Source organism: Vespula vulgaris, chromosome 22 (genome assembly GCF_905475345.1).
Source record: "Vespula vulgaris chromosome 22, iyVesVulg1.1, whole genome shotgun sequence".
Classification (NCBI taxonomy): Eukaryota; Metazoa; Arthropoda; class Insecta; order Hymenoptera; family Vespidae; genus Vespula; species Vespula vulgaris.
The window spans coordinates 436,781-455,162 of record NC_066607.1 but is presented as its reverse complement, the minus strand read 5'-3'; the positions used below and the strand labels follow the sequence as shown (position 1 = coordinate 455,162).

At 38.2% G+C, this 18,382-nt stretch overlaps 1 protein-coding gene across 2 annotated transcripts; it reads left to right on the top strand.

Moving 5' to 3' along the window:
- The first annotated feature begins 95 nt into the window (after positions 1 to 95).
- LOC127071602 (carbonic anhydrase 2) lies at positions 96 to 18,361 on the top strand. 2 transcript variants are annotated; one of them, XM_051011072.1, is made up of 8 exons: positions 96 to 713; positions 7,906 to 8,106; positions 9,825 to 9,946; positions 11,766 to 11,861; positions 13,862 to 13,976; positions 14,323 to 14,418; positions 15,736 to 15,914; positions 16,066 to 18,361. In XM_051011072.1, exons 1-8 carry the CDS (start codon positions 674 to 676, stop codon positions 16,132 to 16,134), a joined length of 918 nt encoding a protein of 305 aa, XP_050867029.1. In that variant the 5' UTR covers positions 96 to 673; the 3' UTR covers positions 16,135 to 18,361. The 2 variants fall into 2 exon arrangements, with proteins under 2 accessions (XP_050867029.1, XP_050867030.1); XM_051011073.1 differs by lacking the exon at positions 14,323 to 14,418 and having other exon boundaries at positions 98 to 713.
- Positions 18,362 to 18,382: the final 21 nt, after the last annotated feature.

Here is an 18,382-nt window from a genome sequence, read left to right as displayed (position 1 = left end):
ACGTGTACAGGGTTTGTCGCGCATGCGCCGAGAAGTTAGCGTCGGTCACGTGACCGCGCGCGATATAAACCATAGGGACGCGCCGGCCGGCGTTACATTCGTGGAAATTCTCGTGCGAGCAGTGGACACGGTCGCGAGTCGGTACGAATCGAAAGGCATCCCAAAGAGGCAGAGGCAGAGGCAGAGGCAGAGGCAGAGGCAGAGGCAGAAGCAGAGACAGACAGAGACGGAACAGAGAGAGAGAGAATAAAAGTTACTCTGGTGAGCAGGACGAAAGCGCACGAAGAGGAACCGAACGCGCTCGAAGTATCACGTCGGTCTTTCGATTCGATCGCGAAGCGAGAAGATTCCTCCGTCTTTTCTCCGGCTCGAAGTTGACAAGAAAGAATCGTCGATCCTTTTGATTATTTTTCATTGTTTTCGCGTTCGCAAATCTTTTCTAGTCGTAGAGCCCTCTCGTAGAATCAGTCTCGTTCGTCCTTAAACACTTTTCAAATTCGCAACACAGACGCGATATTTTCTTGGGAAATTGCGAGAGCAGGCGAAGGTGGCGCGTTCGATCTAGCAAAAGAACAGTGTAAATCGACAAAACGAGCGGGAGCAAGTTGTACTCGGATCTCAACTACGCGGATCTTAATTTCCGATACATCCGATACCGTCCCTGTCGTCCGCGATGGGTTCCAAGAACGAGTGGGACTATTCGATCCGAAACGGTGAGTTTTATTTTGTTTAATCTTTTTACGATAAGACTTCCTAGTTTTCCATGGGTTATATTTACGGCGTATTTTCTATTTCCTATTTATTTGTTTACTTCATTTTGAAACATTTCCTTTCCTCGAACGGTTCTCCGCTTAAAAAGCGGACGGGTGAAAATGGGTGGAACTTTCGCAAAATTCTCCGGCAATTTATTGTTTCTTATTTGTTAGAGAGCCTACCCACTCTATTTCTCGTATGGCGCGGAGCATCTGTTGCTGCTGTAGCAGCGCAAAGACGCGTAATACATTCCATCGTACGTATAGATACAAACTTGGATATCTACGTACGTGTATGTTGGATATCTACATATGTATGCGCACGTCTCGTGGTCGTTGCTTACTCGTCGTTTTGCGACTCGCACGAATGTGAACTCGTATATAATTGAGTTATCGATTACACGCATGATCCGTTGAGACGACACGAGCATTTGTGCCTTTCCTCGCACACACGCTCGTTTTTCTTTCTCCTCCGTTTTGCAATTTTTCCCCGTTTACTCGAAAGTTTTCTCTCCTTTACGATGGTATCGCGTTTCCGGATCGAGCGCGCAGCATCATTCTACGCGCATTACGATCTTGGAGCTTGCGCCGCGAACAGAAGATCTTTAGTTCGCGATAAAGCCAATGGCAATAACGTCGAATGGGGCCAGTACCTGTGTCGACAAATTGCATGGACCAGGAAGAGAGTGACGAAAATGGGGTTCTTCTCTCAAATTTCTCCTCGAGTCGTAAAATTGACATTTTACGACATTCAGGACGTTAGATTTAAACGGTTCAACAATGGCCGATACCTAAGGGCATCGTCTCCCGTACGAAATGCAGGCCGTACTGGCCGTGCCAAACGAAGAAAACTTTCGCAGCTTTCGCGGAAGGAGGTCTCTCACGTAGGCTCTCCCTACGTGAGGAAAGGGGGTAATCTCCTTCTCGGCAGTGGTGTGCTCGGTAGGTAGGTAAGGTAAAATGAAAATCAATAGTTTTCCCTTCGTGCTTTCAGGCCGATGCACCTGTCCCTGTTAAAGTGTGTAGGCACGCGCTCGATCCTTGGTATACGCGCGGTTATCGCATGCGGTCGCAAACGCGAGGACAGCAGGTCGCAGACCCAGTTTCGCTTCTCCTCGTCATCTATAGATCATAGTCGTTCGCTCTTGTTTGCCCCCCTTTCTCCATGGCCCCAAAATCACTCTCTTCTCTTTCTCCTTCTCTCTTTCCTTTTACTCCTCTCTTGAACACCCTCAATCTCGGGCCAATTTGTCAGGCCAAAGCTATCTTTGAAACGACCGCGATTGAAAGTACGGCGAACTCCCTATGATTCTATGTCTATATGGATCCTATGCAAGTACGTGCGTCTTAGTTGGTATAGCCCGTACGATTAGCTTCATTCCGTCGCGTTAACAAAACTAGAGATCTTCGATTAAACTGATTTCATTCGAAACCTCTCGTCGTTCTGTTAAACCAAAACGTAGATACCTGACACTGCGTGTATACTATGCGCACCAGTCTACGAATACTAGGGTCACTAGTAGTGACTTGTACGGCCGCGTGCATCTATGTGCGACGAAACTTTAGAAAGTCGCTTCTTCTAGCCAATGGTATGCGATAATCTCATCGGCAACGCGATGTCACGTGCAAACCAAGCTCTAACTACCAGTGATTAAGGTATGCTTTTTCTAAATCTTACTTTCCATCGCGAGGGTACTTGCGACTCGTTAAAGAAGGTTCTTCGTGCCGTTGGCTGCATGTAATTAAAGGAAAAGGATTTCCTTTAATTACATATATTTTTCTTATTCTTTTTCTTTCTTTCTCTCTTTCTTTCTTTCTTTATGTCGCAACCTAACGATCTTCGTTTTATTTGCACGGCGTGGCTTATGGCGTTCGTCGAGTTGAATACAAATTAACCATTCAATGGACGGAAGGAAGTTTTGTCTTTGAAAGGAAAAGATAGAGAGAAGAGAGAAATTTAACGACTTATTAATTACTATTCTAATATTATACTCTTCTCGATCAAATGGGAACGAAGAAAGAAAAAACGATCCAAGTCGGCTTTCCTCGCACTATGTGAAACTCGAAATCGTCGAAGAGAGATTCGTAGCAGTATTAACAGGACGGATCTATAGACGTATCGATTTGAGTAATAATAATAACTGCCAAGTTGCGATGTACCTTTCAGATTTGCACATTTTCCATCGAGTTTATGTTAACTTCTTGAACCTTCGAATGAGAGTATAGACAAAAACCGGTTGGGAACCAGTTTACCTAGAAAATATTTTGTTTCTTTGAAAGACAGGAAATATAATGTGCGTACATGTGTATATCTGGCAATTGTCGAAGGGAATGAAGATTCTGTGTATGGTTCCTTTTTTCTCCTTCTTTCCTTTCTTTTTTCTTTCTTTCTCCTGTTTTTTTTCTTCTTCTTTTTTCTATAACTCGGCTAAAGATAGACGCCAGACAGCACTTTTTTAGCCTCTCTGATCCAAGCCTTTCAGACGCCGGGTCTTCGTTATCGAACATGGCTCGAATAATTCACTTTATATTCGCAAAATTATTGCAACGTTACTCGGTAACGTGTAATTCGCCCAACCGATAATTTTCCTCTCGAAAAGAAAACAGTGATCTTGCATCGTTCGTAATGTCATCCCGCGTTGATTACACGAGACACGTGAAATTCTTGGACGCTCCAAGTTAATGACATTATTCGGAGCGCGCTAATGATCGTGCTTGGAGTGCCATTGTCGGATAGCCAACAACCTGTTGACCCTTTTCGTTGAACGTTTATCCTCCTATCGGTTGGATCATCGTCCGGTGCACGCCGAGACGTTTATCGAATTGACACACGTAATTACTTTTTCAAATGGGTTCGTAAGAGGTCTTTCGAAACGTTCAAAGAAATCTTTCGAAGTGAGGAAAACTGCGAGTAGATTCAACGAAATAAACTTTCCTCCTCGCACTTTTACGCTTTCCTCTTCTACCTGTTGTACTCTCTACCTACGTATTTTTACTATAAGAGTATACGTTGTGGGACGAGCATTTGTAAATTTTCATAGTTTCCGTAATAAGGATCGTAAAACAAACAAAAGAGCCAATTAAGAAACGAATTAGACATAAATTAGGCGGGAATTCTAATTCTATTCAAGTAATCACTCGAGTATTAATAATGGAAGATAGGAACGAGTCGTTTCGTTAAGTAACCGAGTCGGTCGATTCGAGTACGTACTTACTTACATACGAAAAACAACTTTGCTATCGGCTTAATAATTGAAATTAATTTCAAGAGCGAGCCCCGAGCGTATTCGCTTAACGAGTTAACCCATTTATAACAGGACAAGCTCGGCTTATTTTCAAGTCGATGAAAAACGGCGCATCGTGGAAGGTTGTTCAATTAAAATATTTTTATCAGCGTATCCATACTTGCCGTATTATATCGCTTAATGTTTTATTTTCATTCAACGATTTTCGATCCGACGATCGACTTGCGTTAAACGGTCTTTCTTACATATGCGTTGGAATCATTCTGGATGGAACAATGAAAAGTTACGATCTCGAATTGAAATCTCGGCTAAAATCGGATATTTGCGTCGATGCGCTGAGAGTCAACTAACGTTATTGTTTCGCGTCGCTTAGCGAAACATGGAAAAAGGATACGTTCGCGTTGTAACAAAATAAGATCCGTTCTCTTTCTCATCTCCGCGAAACGTTCTCCCGTTTTTAGTCACTTGTAATTCTACCAAGAAGATAACGATAAGAAGGATAAAAGAACGAATATCTGATGCTTATGCGTTTATCATATATTACAAAGTCGAACGTAAAAAACAGTTATTCTATTAGATTTCAAGGACTTACTGGCTTTAATTACGGACTTTTAATTAATTACTTCGTTCTTACTTTGTATTACTTTGATTTCTTTGAATTTCACTAAATAATTCATTATATCTGATAAAGCACTGAAAAGTATTAGCAATATTTCTTCTCTTTCTCTCGACGATTAACTCCTCGTTGCTTATCTATTCTTCGAAGAAGCTAAAGCTTCACGCTTTTTAATGAGCATGGAAAGACAAAGGCACGGCGTAAAACAAAAAGGACGGTATAAAGCGAAACGAGTAGATGGTTAACTTTGATTAGCTCGTTAAAAGTGATCCTCTAGCACGTCCTTGGAATAATGAAGTTCGGCTCGTGTTAATCGCGATCGTCCATGACTCGACGTATGTAATATACGTACCTATGGGTAACATTAAAGTTTAACGCGTGAGTAGGAGAGAAACAGAGAGACAGAGAGAGAGAGAGAGAGAGAGAGAGAGAGAGAGAGAAGATAGGTGCGTAGAATAGAAATGATCGAGAAACGACGCGGACGAGACCTGGTAGATGAGTTCCACGCCCGCGCTTTCCCTGTCTTTACATAAAAGGAATGGCTCTTATTCAGATTTATTTGTCGCGGGATCGCTCACGCGTTTTAAAGAGCGCGCCTTTTGCTTTCGCAATCGGACGCTTTCCATACGCGTATTTTGAATCGTTTCAATTATCGTTTAATCACGTACCACAATAAGCATTATTTAATAATTTAATCTTGAATATCTCGTTGAGACGCAATACGGGATCGTAAATAATTTCGAAATTATAAACTTTCAGACAAATATATTAATTAAAAAATGTATTCTTATCGCGTGGAACGTTCCCCGATCGTGTGGGATATAGGGTTGTCGCGACAAAGAAAGGAAAAGGAAAGAAATTATTTTCCGAAAGGTGAAATCACATCGATCGCGATCGTTCACAACCTAGTCGCATTTGATTTCCTCGTAACCAGCCGATTCATTGCCGGCAAGGTTGAACGTACTTACCTTGATCGCGATCACGAGATCGTCCTTAGATTTACGTTTTATCAGGGCAAAAGTACCAACTCGTACGTATCTCATGTCACAATCTATTATTTCATTACGATTTGTTATCGTTTTAGTAAAGCTACGATCGCGTATACTTAATGCTCGTTATATTACATATTTACAAATCTTTCTCCATTCTGTCTGTTTCACGTATAAGCCACTATAAATATTTAAGATCTTGATTTTAGTGAAACGATAACGAGAGATGCGATCGAAAAATCTTGTGACTCGAACATCATCTCGATTACGATAGTACGCGTCGGATAGTATACGAGAAAATTGATACTACCTACATAATGAAATACCGTTTTCTCTAACAATATTATCTTTCTGATATGACATGAATATGATACGAATAGTAAGATTTAGTGACGATAATTCGCTCGCGGAACGTCGTTCAACGAAACTGCACTCGTCAAGGTCGCTGTCATGATCTTCAATGCCAATGCGCTTATATGTATTTATCAGGAGAGAGCGTACGGTTGCTTTATATCTTTCTTCCTCTAGAGTTTACTCTCCGTTCTCGAGAAAGCTAAGGACTAGAACAACCACCGAAGAACGAACCGGTTTCTCATCGTTCCTCACCGTTTTCGATTATCACGACCCAACGAAATGGGAGCCTTCGTCCGTACGAGGCTTCCGTCTTCTTTTTACTCTCCCTTCGGGATTACCGTTACAACATGCTTCGGCTTCGAATCCTTGTAAGCTCGTATAAGATTGGCGACATTTACGTTAAAGTAACAAAATCTAACGTACGGCGAACGCAAGGTAAAATAGTTGGATACTCGAGTACGCATACGCTTCACGTACGTATACATTTTTACGGATATAACATTTATAAATAGAAAACTTTAACTATTATGCGTAGTTGAAAATGATCCGCAATAATAATTGATAAACGTCAAAAATGCATAACAATCTTTCCGATAACCTTTTCTATTTTAAACGCGATACGGACTTAACGTCCTTGTACTTGCATCGAAAAACTTTGCATAATATTACATTATATTTCCGACGCTAATCGGCATGAAAATATGACGATAATAAGAGTCAACAACGATTCTATAAATCCTTACTCGCGAGCTTAGAACGGATCCGATCAAATTTCACGCGAACTGTAATGTGGCGAACTGTGAACATGGCGAGGAACGCGATGTAATGTATGTAGTAGGCTCACCGATTAGCGAATTAATGACGCGCGACTGTCCGCACGTGACTATGATTTCATCATCGATTACTGTGTCAGAGCCGAGCATGATGACCTTGAACACAAAGATTTACCAGCGACCTTGCAGAGCGGGAGGCTTTGAAATCGAATCGTCTTGCAAAAATTCCATTTTCCTTTTCTTTCCTAAGCAAACTTTTCGAGAATGTCCGTTAAAGAGTTGAAAAGTTTACTCTTTGAGAGAGTGAACAGACGTAGACCTCGAGAACGGCATGAATCACGAGCGTTGATAAGAAGAAATTAATGGGAATCAGCTGCACGTGACACACGTAACCGATAACAATTTCGTCGAGTTTGAACACGTAGCATGTGACTTTATTCTACGCGAATCACGAGTGCCGGGCACATTGACCGCACGATTCTTCGTCTCGAATTTATCGACCAGCTCTCCCGAATACATTAGGAACATAACTTTCCTTCTTTACGAACGTCTTTTGCAGTCAAACGAGATAAAGACTTTTGGGAGTAGATTTTAGAAAGGAGGAAAGATAACGCGTTGGATCGAGACAGAAAAGAAAAGAAAGGAAATGGCCATTTCATAATTGCTACCACGATCGAGATAGGAAGTGGTAAAAAGTCGTTATCTTATTGTCCCGCTGTTAGGGACAATCTAATTGTGGGAATTGGTGTGATGCTTTTCGTGATATCAATCGAGGTCGCTGCCTCGACCATCAATATCTCGACTGACAATGAGACTTTCCAACCGTTTTCTATACTGCCAAAATCTATTTGTAATTTGACACGTCGCGTTGGACAGATTCGATTCCAAGGTCGATGGGCTTTTTACTCCGACAAATTCGTTAATCGTAATATCCCGCCTATCTATGCTCAACAATTGCATCGATATTTCAAGACGCAGATATCCATTTTTCCTTTTCTCCTTTCTCTTCACGATAAGAAAAACAACGTCTTGCAACGCGGTTGCTGATAAGATTAGAGAGATTAGATTAGATATATAATTTTTGATTCTTCGTAAATTACGCTAATTGATACGATTAAAAACGCTTTAATAACACGTAGTAAAATTTTCTTTTATTTTTATTTTTTTTTTTCACAGGCCCCAGCACGTGGGTGGAGAAATTCCCAATGGCGGCGGGTTCGAGGCAAAGTCCGGTGAATATCGAAACCGACCGAGTAGAATCCGACCACGAGGCTCTAAGTAGCAAACCTCTTCGTTGGAAATATCCTGCTACTGCTTCCCGGAAGTTGGTCAATCCAGGATATTGTTGGAGAATCGATACCGATGGCGATGGGACTCGTAAGTTATCCTTTTGAATCCCTCTGTCGAATTCGCCACCTGCGAATTACGATTATTGGGATATTTTTCTAAAAGTTACGCCGAAACTTACTCTAGTATCATTGAAAGTTATCTATATATTTAAATTGCGATTTGCACGACGATCGCAAATCTCACGAGCACCGCCGTCATCCAAATTTGCATTCTCGTCGATCTGCAATTCAATGTTGTCGATTGCAATCGCCTTCTGGCGTTTGCATCGCGAGACCTAAAAAGAAAGAGGGGAGAATGGAAAGGGAGGAGGAAACGCCAAGTAGGGTGTCTCGTTGTAACACTTCGTGGTCACTTGGAGCGGCCAATACCAAAGTGTTGGTACACCATAGTACTTACTTGGATGCAACCAAGTCCTCGTCTCTAACATGAAGTTCCCTAACCCCGTGACCAATCGTTCTAGGATATGTTAATATTTTTCACGCCAAGACCGCGACCATGCTACTCTTTTTTCTCTTTTCTTTTTTTTCTTTTCCACTTTAATTTCCACTCCGTATGACTAATTAAGCACGTTCCTTCGTGATATCGTTCTATTTCGCAGTTTTGCGAGCTATAGAAACAAAACTTTACTCTCCATTTAAAAATTTGTAAAAAATCAACGAAACAAATATTCTTCTTTTTTCTTTCTTCGTATTCTTTTTATCTTTTTTTTTTTTTCCAAATGGATAAATATCTACAAAAGAACAAATACAAAGGAAAGTAAATCATCAGTTTGTTTAATGCGTTTATTCATCAGCTTTTCATATCTTTTGCATTTTTTTCTTCTTCTTTAATTAACGTTCAACTATCGTCACGTATGCTTTTCATCTCTTCACGCGACGCGACGTTCATCATAAGCCAATATCCGCCTGTTTGTATCCATGTAATCTCGCGCGTCAAAAGTGAGTTTATTTTAACATGATCGTAGGACGAAATAAGTGTTCGTCGTTTGAGTGTTAGTTTTTCGAGATAAAAAAAAAACGTCGGTTTTAAAGACGCCAATGATTCCTTAATAGCTTCGTGGCGAACGGGCAATCGTTGTACGGAGGCTCTTACGTTCGAAAATTTCCCCTCGAGCGTGTCGAAATGAGGACAACGATACGGCTGCGTAGCGATTGATTCTTGAACAACTTTCTTCGTCGATATTTACTTACTTACCTACTATTTACTTTATGGTACAGTTGTAACCGCACGCGTAAAATAATTACTGAACTTTTTACATGATTCATTATTTTACGTATTTACTTAATTTCAAATTTTCGAACATAAAAATCAGCATAATTACGTTGCTAACTTTTGTAGATATTTTTCTAATTTCAAATAATATTAGTTCTCCCTTTAATTCGTTTCACGGATAGTTAGATAGTCCAAATCCGTCTGATTTTATTAACAAAAAGAAAAAAGAAAGAAAGAAGAAAGAAAAAGAAAGACTTCAAAAGTCAAAAGAACATTTTTCATACGACTCTTTCAAATATGTTGTTTCTCGCAAGAAACTTCAGTCGATATAAATAAGCACAGCCCTCTTATCACTGCCCCTACATGGGGCCAGCACAAGTATGGTTGGTCTAATCAGGCGCATCCTGTAATAGAGACGTCACAGGAACGATCGGAGTATCTCGCGAATACTCTAGTTAGTCTGAGCGAACCAATTGTCGTTTTTTTTCTTCTTTCGTCTAGCAGTTGTCATAAAGATCCAATTTTAATTGCAGTTTTGAGCGGTGGACCTCTCATGGACGATATTTATAAGCTCGAACAATATCATTGCCATTGGGGATGTAGCGACTCGAGAGGTTCCGAGCATACCGTTGACGGTCAAGCTTTCGCTGGCGAGGTATCTTTTTCAAATTATTCATTTTTTTCTTAATCTCTAAGAATTCTCAAATGTTCCATTTAAAAGAGCTTATTCAAGATCGATTTAAAGTTTATATTGAGTATAACACGAGTATAATAGGATTTATAGCAATCTTTTGAAAATATCATCGTTTATCTTTAAATTCAACATTTTATTAATTAATAATCTTGAAAGTACAAACAACCTTATGCTACGTTAAGTTAATATTGAGAATTCTTTGAAACTAATCGTAAGCCCCGTTACGTGATTCCTGACGAAATTCTCTCTACAAGTAAAAGATAAAAATAAAAATATAAGAGATCGCAAAATAAAAGATTTTACGAGCAAGTTACGTTCCTCGTCGTCGTGTTGTTCCGATCTGACGATCGACTTTGAGTCTCTCGTGTATAGCGTTGTTAATTCATTTCACGTGGAACATGAATCACGTCGCGGTCACTCGTTCGAATTCACGAGTTACCTACAGCCCTAGGCTTTTTCTCGAAAGATAAGTGAATTCTATGTATTTTTATTCGTCTCTACGAATACCCGACGACCGACGGACGGAGAAACTCCGCTATATTATATCTAGCTACAAATAGTTACGGACGTACACATGGAAATAAAAAATCTGTCATAGTCGAAAATGAGAACACGTTAATAGAATCGGTTAAATAATTTTTTTCCATTTTTTTTTTTGTTTCTTTCCTAATTCGGCTATCGCGAAAGCCAGTTTTGCGTATTTTCTAAACGATTTATCATTATCGTATCGTACCTTATAACGATTGATCTATCGATACTTTAGGTATATATTATCCTAGGTGATCGTAACGGCGCGGTTCTGTCTATAGATAGAAACGGCTTCGAGTCGAATCGTTTCACGTTTATCGTCATCGTCCGGAACGCAAAACGCGAGTCGCAATCGTTCGACTGCACGCAAATCGCATCTGAATTGTGCAACGATCCGATCGTACACCTGCGTATTGTTAGCGATGAGAGTAAACTGTTGAATGGTAGGTATCGTTAAAAAGACCATCGGTTTATTCCGCATACGAGTCGTACTATATATATATCTTCCTATTTACGAGGATACCGTTACCTGTCGATTCTATTTACTTATGTAGTAAGATCTTTCGACCGTTCCCTTCGATGTTCTCTTTTATATTTTATCTCTGAACATTCAAATAGTCGGTCAAAGTGTTTTAAAGACTCTCCTTTTTTCATTCGTCCTTTCATTTTTACTACGCGCCTCGCTGATGAAAAATTTAGATGACATATTATCTACTTACCATGATTAATTTAAGATAATTGAATATCGATGAGTCAATTTACTGACGATTAACAAAAGTCTGTTAAATCTAATTTAACTAGAAGTGTTTCAAACACGTTTACTTTAGAACGACAAGATCTACATTGTTTACTCATTCGTTGCTTCTCGAGGATATAATTACATCAGCAGTCCAATACGAGGATCAATTATCAACCGCGAAAAAATATTCCATCTTTCGTTGAAACGTAAATATATCTATACATATGTATGTACACGTGTTGCTAAACGTAAATCCGATGGTCAAAAGGAAAGATAATTTTCAGGCGGTCGTTAATCGTTTGAAGAAACGACAAACAAAAATTGACTTCTCTTTGACAGAAGATACATAAAAAGCTCGTCCTTATAATCGACGACCATTCGTTTACACGCTCCGTGATTCATGCTAACCAATTAACATGTTCGATAGTTTTCTTGAATTACGCGTTACGCAACAAAAATAAATACAGAGATAGACAAGTTGATGCACTCACTTTTCCTACTTTTTTTTTTCAGCTTCACTTGGTTCATTGGAACACAAGCAAATACAAGACATTCGCGGAAGCTGCGAAAGCGTCGGATGGTCTCGCGGTGTTGGGTGTTTTTCTCAAGGTCAGTTCCTTCTCTCTCTCTCTCTCTCTCTCTATCTCTCTATTACTTCGTATAGTATTCCTTAGAGGTCGATGCAAACCTCTCGAAGCCCCTTTTATTATATAGCGATTATTTACCCTCCTTTTCGGAATTGTCTCTCACACCCTTTTTTTCTATGGATGCACTCTTTTGCGGGTACACACACGCTTATGTCAAAGCTTTTACATAAGCTGCAAGCTCTAGAAGCAGAATCCGTAACAGTGGCGACGTTAACAGCATCGGTTGATAGACGATTACGTAAACGTTTATATGGTGAAGGACGTGAACCATTATTTCGTTCTTCCAAACTGCAGCGAAATTCTCTTTTCCACGCGAGCACGGATATTGTTAACGTGATAGCGCGACTACCGGATGGAATTTAAATCGATCATTTCCTTCGTTCGACGCTCTCTCTCTCTCTCTCTCTCACTCTCTCTCTTACCGGAAAGATCGATTTTTACGATGGCCATTGCTATTCTGTCAAGAAGAACTTCCTTTACATTTTTTTTGGTCACAAAAGCTTGTCGATGGATAAAAAAGATACGTGAGAAACTCGAGAGATCAACAATAGAAAAGTGACGATATAATTCGTTTCAAAATTACTGTACATTCACTTTTTAAAACTAATTTCTTCTAGTGGATCGATTCTTTCGCACGTTGGATGATCATTTTTAAGGAAATTTTCTCCGTACGATTATATCAAATCCGCACGGTTACATCACGCAACTTCGATTTCGTATGCAACAGAGAGAAAAGGATGATTTATACAGTGCCTAAGAGCTAGCCTATGTCGTGGTAGCAGGAACTATACTCAGGAACGTACCTCGTCCGTTTATTATCAATCGCGTAATGAAAGTCAGCGTCCACGTCGTTTCTATGTTCGTTGCATAATATTTCGAGAGGGTCAAGCAAAGTCTTAGATTTATCGAATCGCAAATATGTAAACGCATTCCAAGCTATCATCTTCGACATCAATCAACCGTGTATGGAATTTACGTGTGCGCACGCGCGCGAGTTAACATGCTTTATATGTATTATTATAACGCGATGCAATTTGAAAAGTGCTGTTGCGCAATCGCCCGTCGAAGACAAAGTTTCGCGCGAAAATTTTTATCGACGGCATGCGAAGCTTTCAACGACGTCATTTTTTCTAAACGATCTTGTTGAATTTTTAATGTAATTTTGACAATAGACATATCTTCCATCCATCGTTAGGAATCTTTCACGTCAATAGCTATGTTAATGTCGTGCACGGTTCAATTTATTCATACGCAATTAAGAACATTTCTAACGGTACGTTCCAAGTACGTATATGTGATACGTAAGATCGCGATCGTTAGATAATCGCCAATTAATGTGACATATGGTTTGTATAGAAGAGCGACACTTGAATCGATGTCTTTCGATTCAGAATGCACATGCAAGTCGCATAATTAGATCGCAATAGGATCGCAATACGATCGCAATCTAATGAATAAATAAATTAAGATACCGAACACAATCCAATCGAATGTCATATGTTTCTAATGTCTGTGTTCGATTCACTCATAATACATTTGATCCTCGATCGATAGGAGTATAATTTTAAAGGAATATAATTTTTCCTATAAAGGAAGAATGGGGCAAATCTATGGAACATTTCGATCGAATTGTTTCCACAAAGAGAAAATCGTATATTCGCAGGATAGAAAAATCATCGGTGCACGACAAATCGATTTCCAATCGTCCACGTAGAAATACTTTATGAGTGTCTCTTATGTTTATGAGCTACGAACGGTTTGCTTGCTCGACGAGAACTTTCTTATAACTTATAGATCAAACCGAGTCGTATAGTCGGCCATTTAAATCATTGCCTTAACAAACAAGAGTTCGTCTCTAAAATCAATTGGGTTGATCCGTTCAACTTCGATCAAGGAAACATGTACGTTTAGTTAATTATTAAATGTCTCAAAGGCATTTTTAATTCTTTTTTTTTTTTATAGGTTGGTAAAACCCACGAGGAAATGGATAAGATCGCTCGTTTATTGCCATACGTGTCGCACAAGGACGAAGTTGTAGAAATAGCGGAACTCATTGACCCCAGCAAGTTACTTCCCGGTGAGTTTACTCGAAAATCCATCCAAGTTTAATGTTTAGATCGATAAGAACTATCCATATTGTTGAAAACAATATCAGCTTAAAATTATTAGTTGGATATACTCGTATCGTTCTAATAATTATTGTTTTGGTTTAGCAAATTAAAAGTAGATATAAATTTGCAAACGATTAGACGACAGGCGATTAGACGTAGAATTAGTTTTGTAGTTGGACAAAGTTTAGTGTAGCTGACGGTCGCGGTCTCTTCGAACGAAAAAGACGTACCAATCGAGTCTCACTCTGAAATGCAATAACAAGCTACTGTCAACTAACAAAATGCACTAATGCACCGTAAACGCGCATGCAGTGCGCGGTGGACGAGCCAGCACGCAGAGATGCGCTAATCCGTGCATGCGTTGGGCCGACCGAATCATACGTCACGAGAACAAATTGGATTTTCAAGGTTCGTATAATGCCTTGAACTACATATGTACGTCGCTACGTATCGTGAGTTCCGCGCTCAAGCGTGTCTCCGTCGTCATCTTTTCCTTTTTATTTTTGATCGCTCAAAAGTGAGAAAGAGAGTGTGTGTGTGTGTGTGAGAGAGAGAGAGAGAGAGAAAGAAAAAGGAAAAAATCAAGGAGAACGTTCGAAGCGTATCACGATCGATTGTTGTGAAACCTTAGCTTCGAAGTGGAATTTTCTCAACTTATTTTCGTCTTTCCTGCTTTTTTTTTTCTTTTTTGTACTTTTTATAACTCGTACGTGGCGTATAAATGTCGCTCCTCGATTTTGCATTTTTTCATGTAGATTTGTTGCACTCGTCTTTAACATTTGTGTATTATCACTATCTCGCTTGTTACCTTAAAATATTTTTGCCCAATACACGCTTGACTTATTATTCTTTTATTGATTATCATTTCTTTTCCTTTTTATTTCCTTTCTTTTTCTTTTTTTTTCTTTTTTCATATCCTTGATGTCTAATTGATAATATTCTCTCTATTATGTTATCACGATACATCGTGAAGTAAATTTAATAGAATCCTCGCGCCCGAGAAACGAATGGTTGTCGACGTGACCGTAAGTTTCTAATTTCCATGTACCCAAGAGGATAATATTATTTCAAGATACATTAACTAAATTGTATAATTTCGTTTGTCATCGTCGTAATGCTATCTATTGTCCAACTGACTCGAGTATATACGGCAATAGATTTTCTTCGTCGATACTTTCGCATTTAATCGTCATTTTGTCCTATTTGTTGCTACCTTATTGGATTGCTTCGTTTATTTTATCAACGGCGTCTCATTGCTTTTCCGATTAATAAATGGAATTAAGCGAACGGTACTAAAAATAAAATCATATTTTGACCTTCCATTCAAAGCGAGACATATGTCTATACGTATGAGGGAAACATTAACTAAATGATTCACCCTCGTTTCTATTATCTTACCATTAATCGATTTCTTCTCGAAATTGTCTAATTAGGAGAAGGTATAACGTAGTTGGAAGAACGTTTCAACGAAGAACAATAGTGTCTCGCTACCTTAATTAGAAACTATAAATATTCGAATTTTCCATATTGAATAATTATTCTCACTCTTTTCTTAGATCCACTGGGTGAACGATGCTTCTATGTTTCTTGAGTTAATGATTATAACTCGATATAATCACTATGGCAATTGTTGCATGTTGTACTGTTTTTTCTAAAGATGATACATTTTCTTCAAAGTGAAATAGTCGCGATTTTTTAACACGTTTTTCCTTCGTTTACCTTCAGACGATAACGGTTATTGGACATACTTGGGATCGCTGACGACTCCACCATTCAACGAGAGCGTCACTTGGATTCTCTTCAAGAAGTACATCGAGGTGTCTCATCACCAGCTCAACATCTTTCGTAATTTGCGAAAATTTCCACGGGGAGAGGAATGCCCTTGTCACGAGAATCACGGGGCTGTAAGATCTTTTAATTCTTTGTTTCTTTTCTTTTCTCTTTTTTCTTTTTATTAGTAAGTAAAAAATTAATATCGCATCTCCATTCGTACGGTCAAACTTTTGTGTACCTATAATTTCATTTCAATTAATTCTTTTATCTTTCTTTTCACAGGTGATCAACAATTTCCGTCCACCGCTGCCGCTAGGAAATCGTGTGCTAAGAGAATGCGGCAGCTTTTAAGCTTCTTTCTTTCTCTTTCTCTCTCTCTCTTTCTCTCTCACTCTCTCTCTCTCTCTCTCTCTCTCTCTCTCTCTCTCTCTCTCTCTCTCTCTCTCTCTCCTCTCTTTCCCTCTGTCCTCTATTGCAAGAAGATAGAAGATTCGTCAAGTTTAAGAGCCGGATTAGTTACTACTAACGATCATAATGGATGTTTGGGCTTCAAATCGTTAACGGAGCTCTCCTTCGTAATCTACGTAACAACTACGTGCCTTGTGCTACTCGAAATTGGTTTTCTTTGATCTCTACACGAGGCAAAAGTGTGTCGTTAAAAATGAAAAACTGCGGAGATAAGAAAAATGACAAACAAAAAAATATTACGTACGAGTGATTTATCGACGGTTTATTTAGTAGAAGTTTTAATGGATTCTTTACAACTGTTAAATATTACATACTTAAAATATCGTGACATTTTTAGATATAACGAAATATATAGATAAAAAACTCGAAAATGCTTTAATTGCACTTTTGAGAATATATGTGAATGGCACAGTGCTTCTTTATAGTCAGTACTGAAGAAGTAATACTTATTGTTAGTCATTGAGAATAATCGTGATAAACTACTCTGTTCCAAGTGCAATTAATTAAAATGATTGCGTATGGACGATCATTGTTGCATATTTGATAATATTTGTGTTTGTGAGATAGAAAGGATACATAGTTTATATAGCTCTGTGTAAAGTCTCATAGGATCGATTTTATCCTTTTTTCTTTTTCTATCATCAATAGTGTTTATGACGATTTAAACTCGGTGAAACGTAAAATGATTTAAATTTAACCAAATTCATTCTATACTTTTTGTCATACTATTGTTAATGTTCTCCGTTCATTTTATAACTAGTTTTATTCTATTTTTATAGAATATCATATATAGTGTGAAAAATATCAACGCGAGAATAGACATCGAAAGAAATCATTGTTTCGATCCTTCTAAGTTAAAAAATTTTAAAAAGAAACAGAAAGTGAAAAAAATATTCAGAAATATAATCAAATTCAAATGTTTACATAAAATGTTATTCATCGTTGTTAAATGTAAATGAATAGCGATATTTGATAGAAAAATAGTTATAATATATTTATAAAGCAAATGTACGAACATACTGTGTCGATGTTTGTGAAGATCGGAAGATAACTTCTTATGAGAAAACGAAGGAAAATCTAATGACAAAAAGAAAAAATGAAAAAAAAAAAAGAAAAAGAAAAAAAAGAAAAAAAAATGTTTATTTTCTAGCCTCGACAACAAATAATGTTGAGCGTATACAATGTGCCATCTTTTATTGGTAATTACATGCACGGTCTTACGATCCACTTCAGATGTTAATATCATTAATCTGTAAAAATGTTATTTTTCCATGTATTTCGTTTTAATCTATTTAACGATACCAATCGATATGTATTCTTCGTAGATCGATTTGTAAAGTTTCGATATTGCTTTCTTCGACAAAAATGGAAAAAAGCGATTTTCTTTAACGACTAATGATTAGAGTGCAATGTAGATGTAGATATATATATATATATTTTTTTTTATCAAGTACGCAACGTTTGAGCGGCGATATAATAACGCATCCTACAAATTTGTGTTTTGAATTTTCACAAAGAAGAAGATTTGAAATGCAAATGGATTCCTTTTATCCGTCTTCTTATACGTGTTAACATTTAGTCCGTGCTTTGTTCGTTTGTTGCATATTGCAATAATTTCCAAAATACGTCTATATCATGACGTTCTTTATTATATATGCGTTCCTCCGCAAAGAACTTCGATCTTATCATTAAGTCTTCTATATATGAAATTATTCTGTAAGAATAATCTTTGTAAAATCCAATCCTCCTCTATTTATTATGTTCGAAAATTTGTTGAGCTTGTTCACAACCTGAACTTTCATTAGTTTTTGTTGGAAGAGAAAACGATATACCGATATACCGATCGAGTGGAATATTACATTGTCAAACTTTTATGATAAAGTAGAACAACGAGAGTAAAACTCGGATCTTACCGACGGAGATAAACAAGTTCAAATGTAACTCTGTAGCGCACTCTACGATAAGAGCTGCAAGTTGCTTGGTTTGTAAAAACAATTTCGCATAGATGAAATCATTTAGAAAAGCCAGAGCATATAATAAAAGAGTTTGAAAAAACAAGCGCCAATATGTGTGCCATGAAAATATAGCAAAGTTGTATCCGTTATCATAATACTTTGTTATTAATATCATA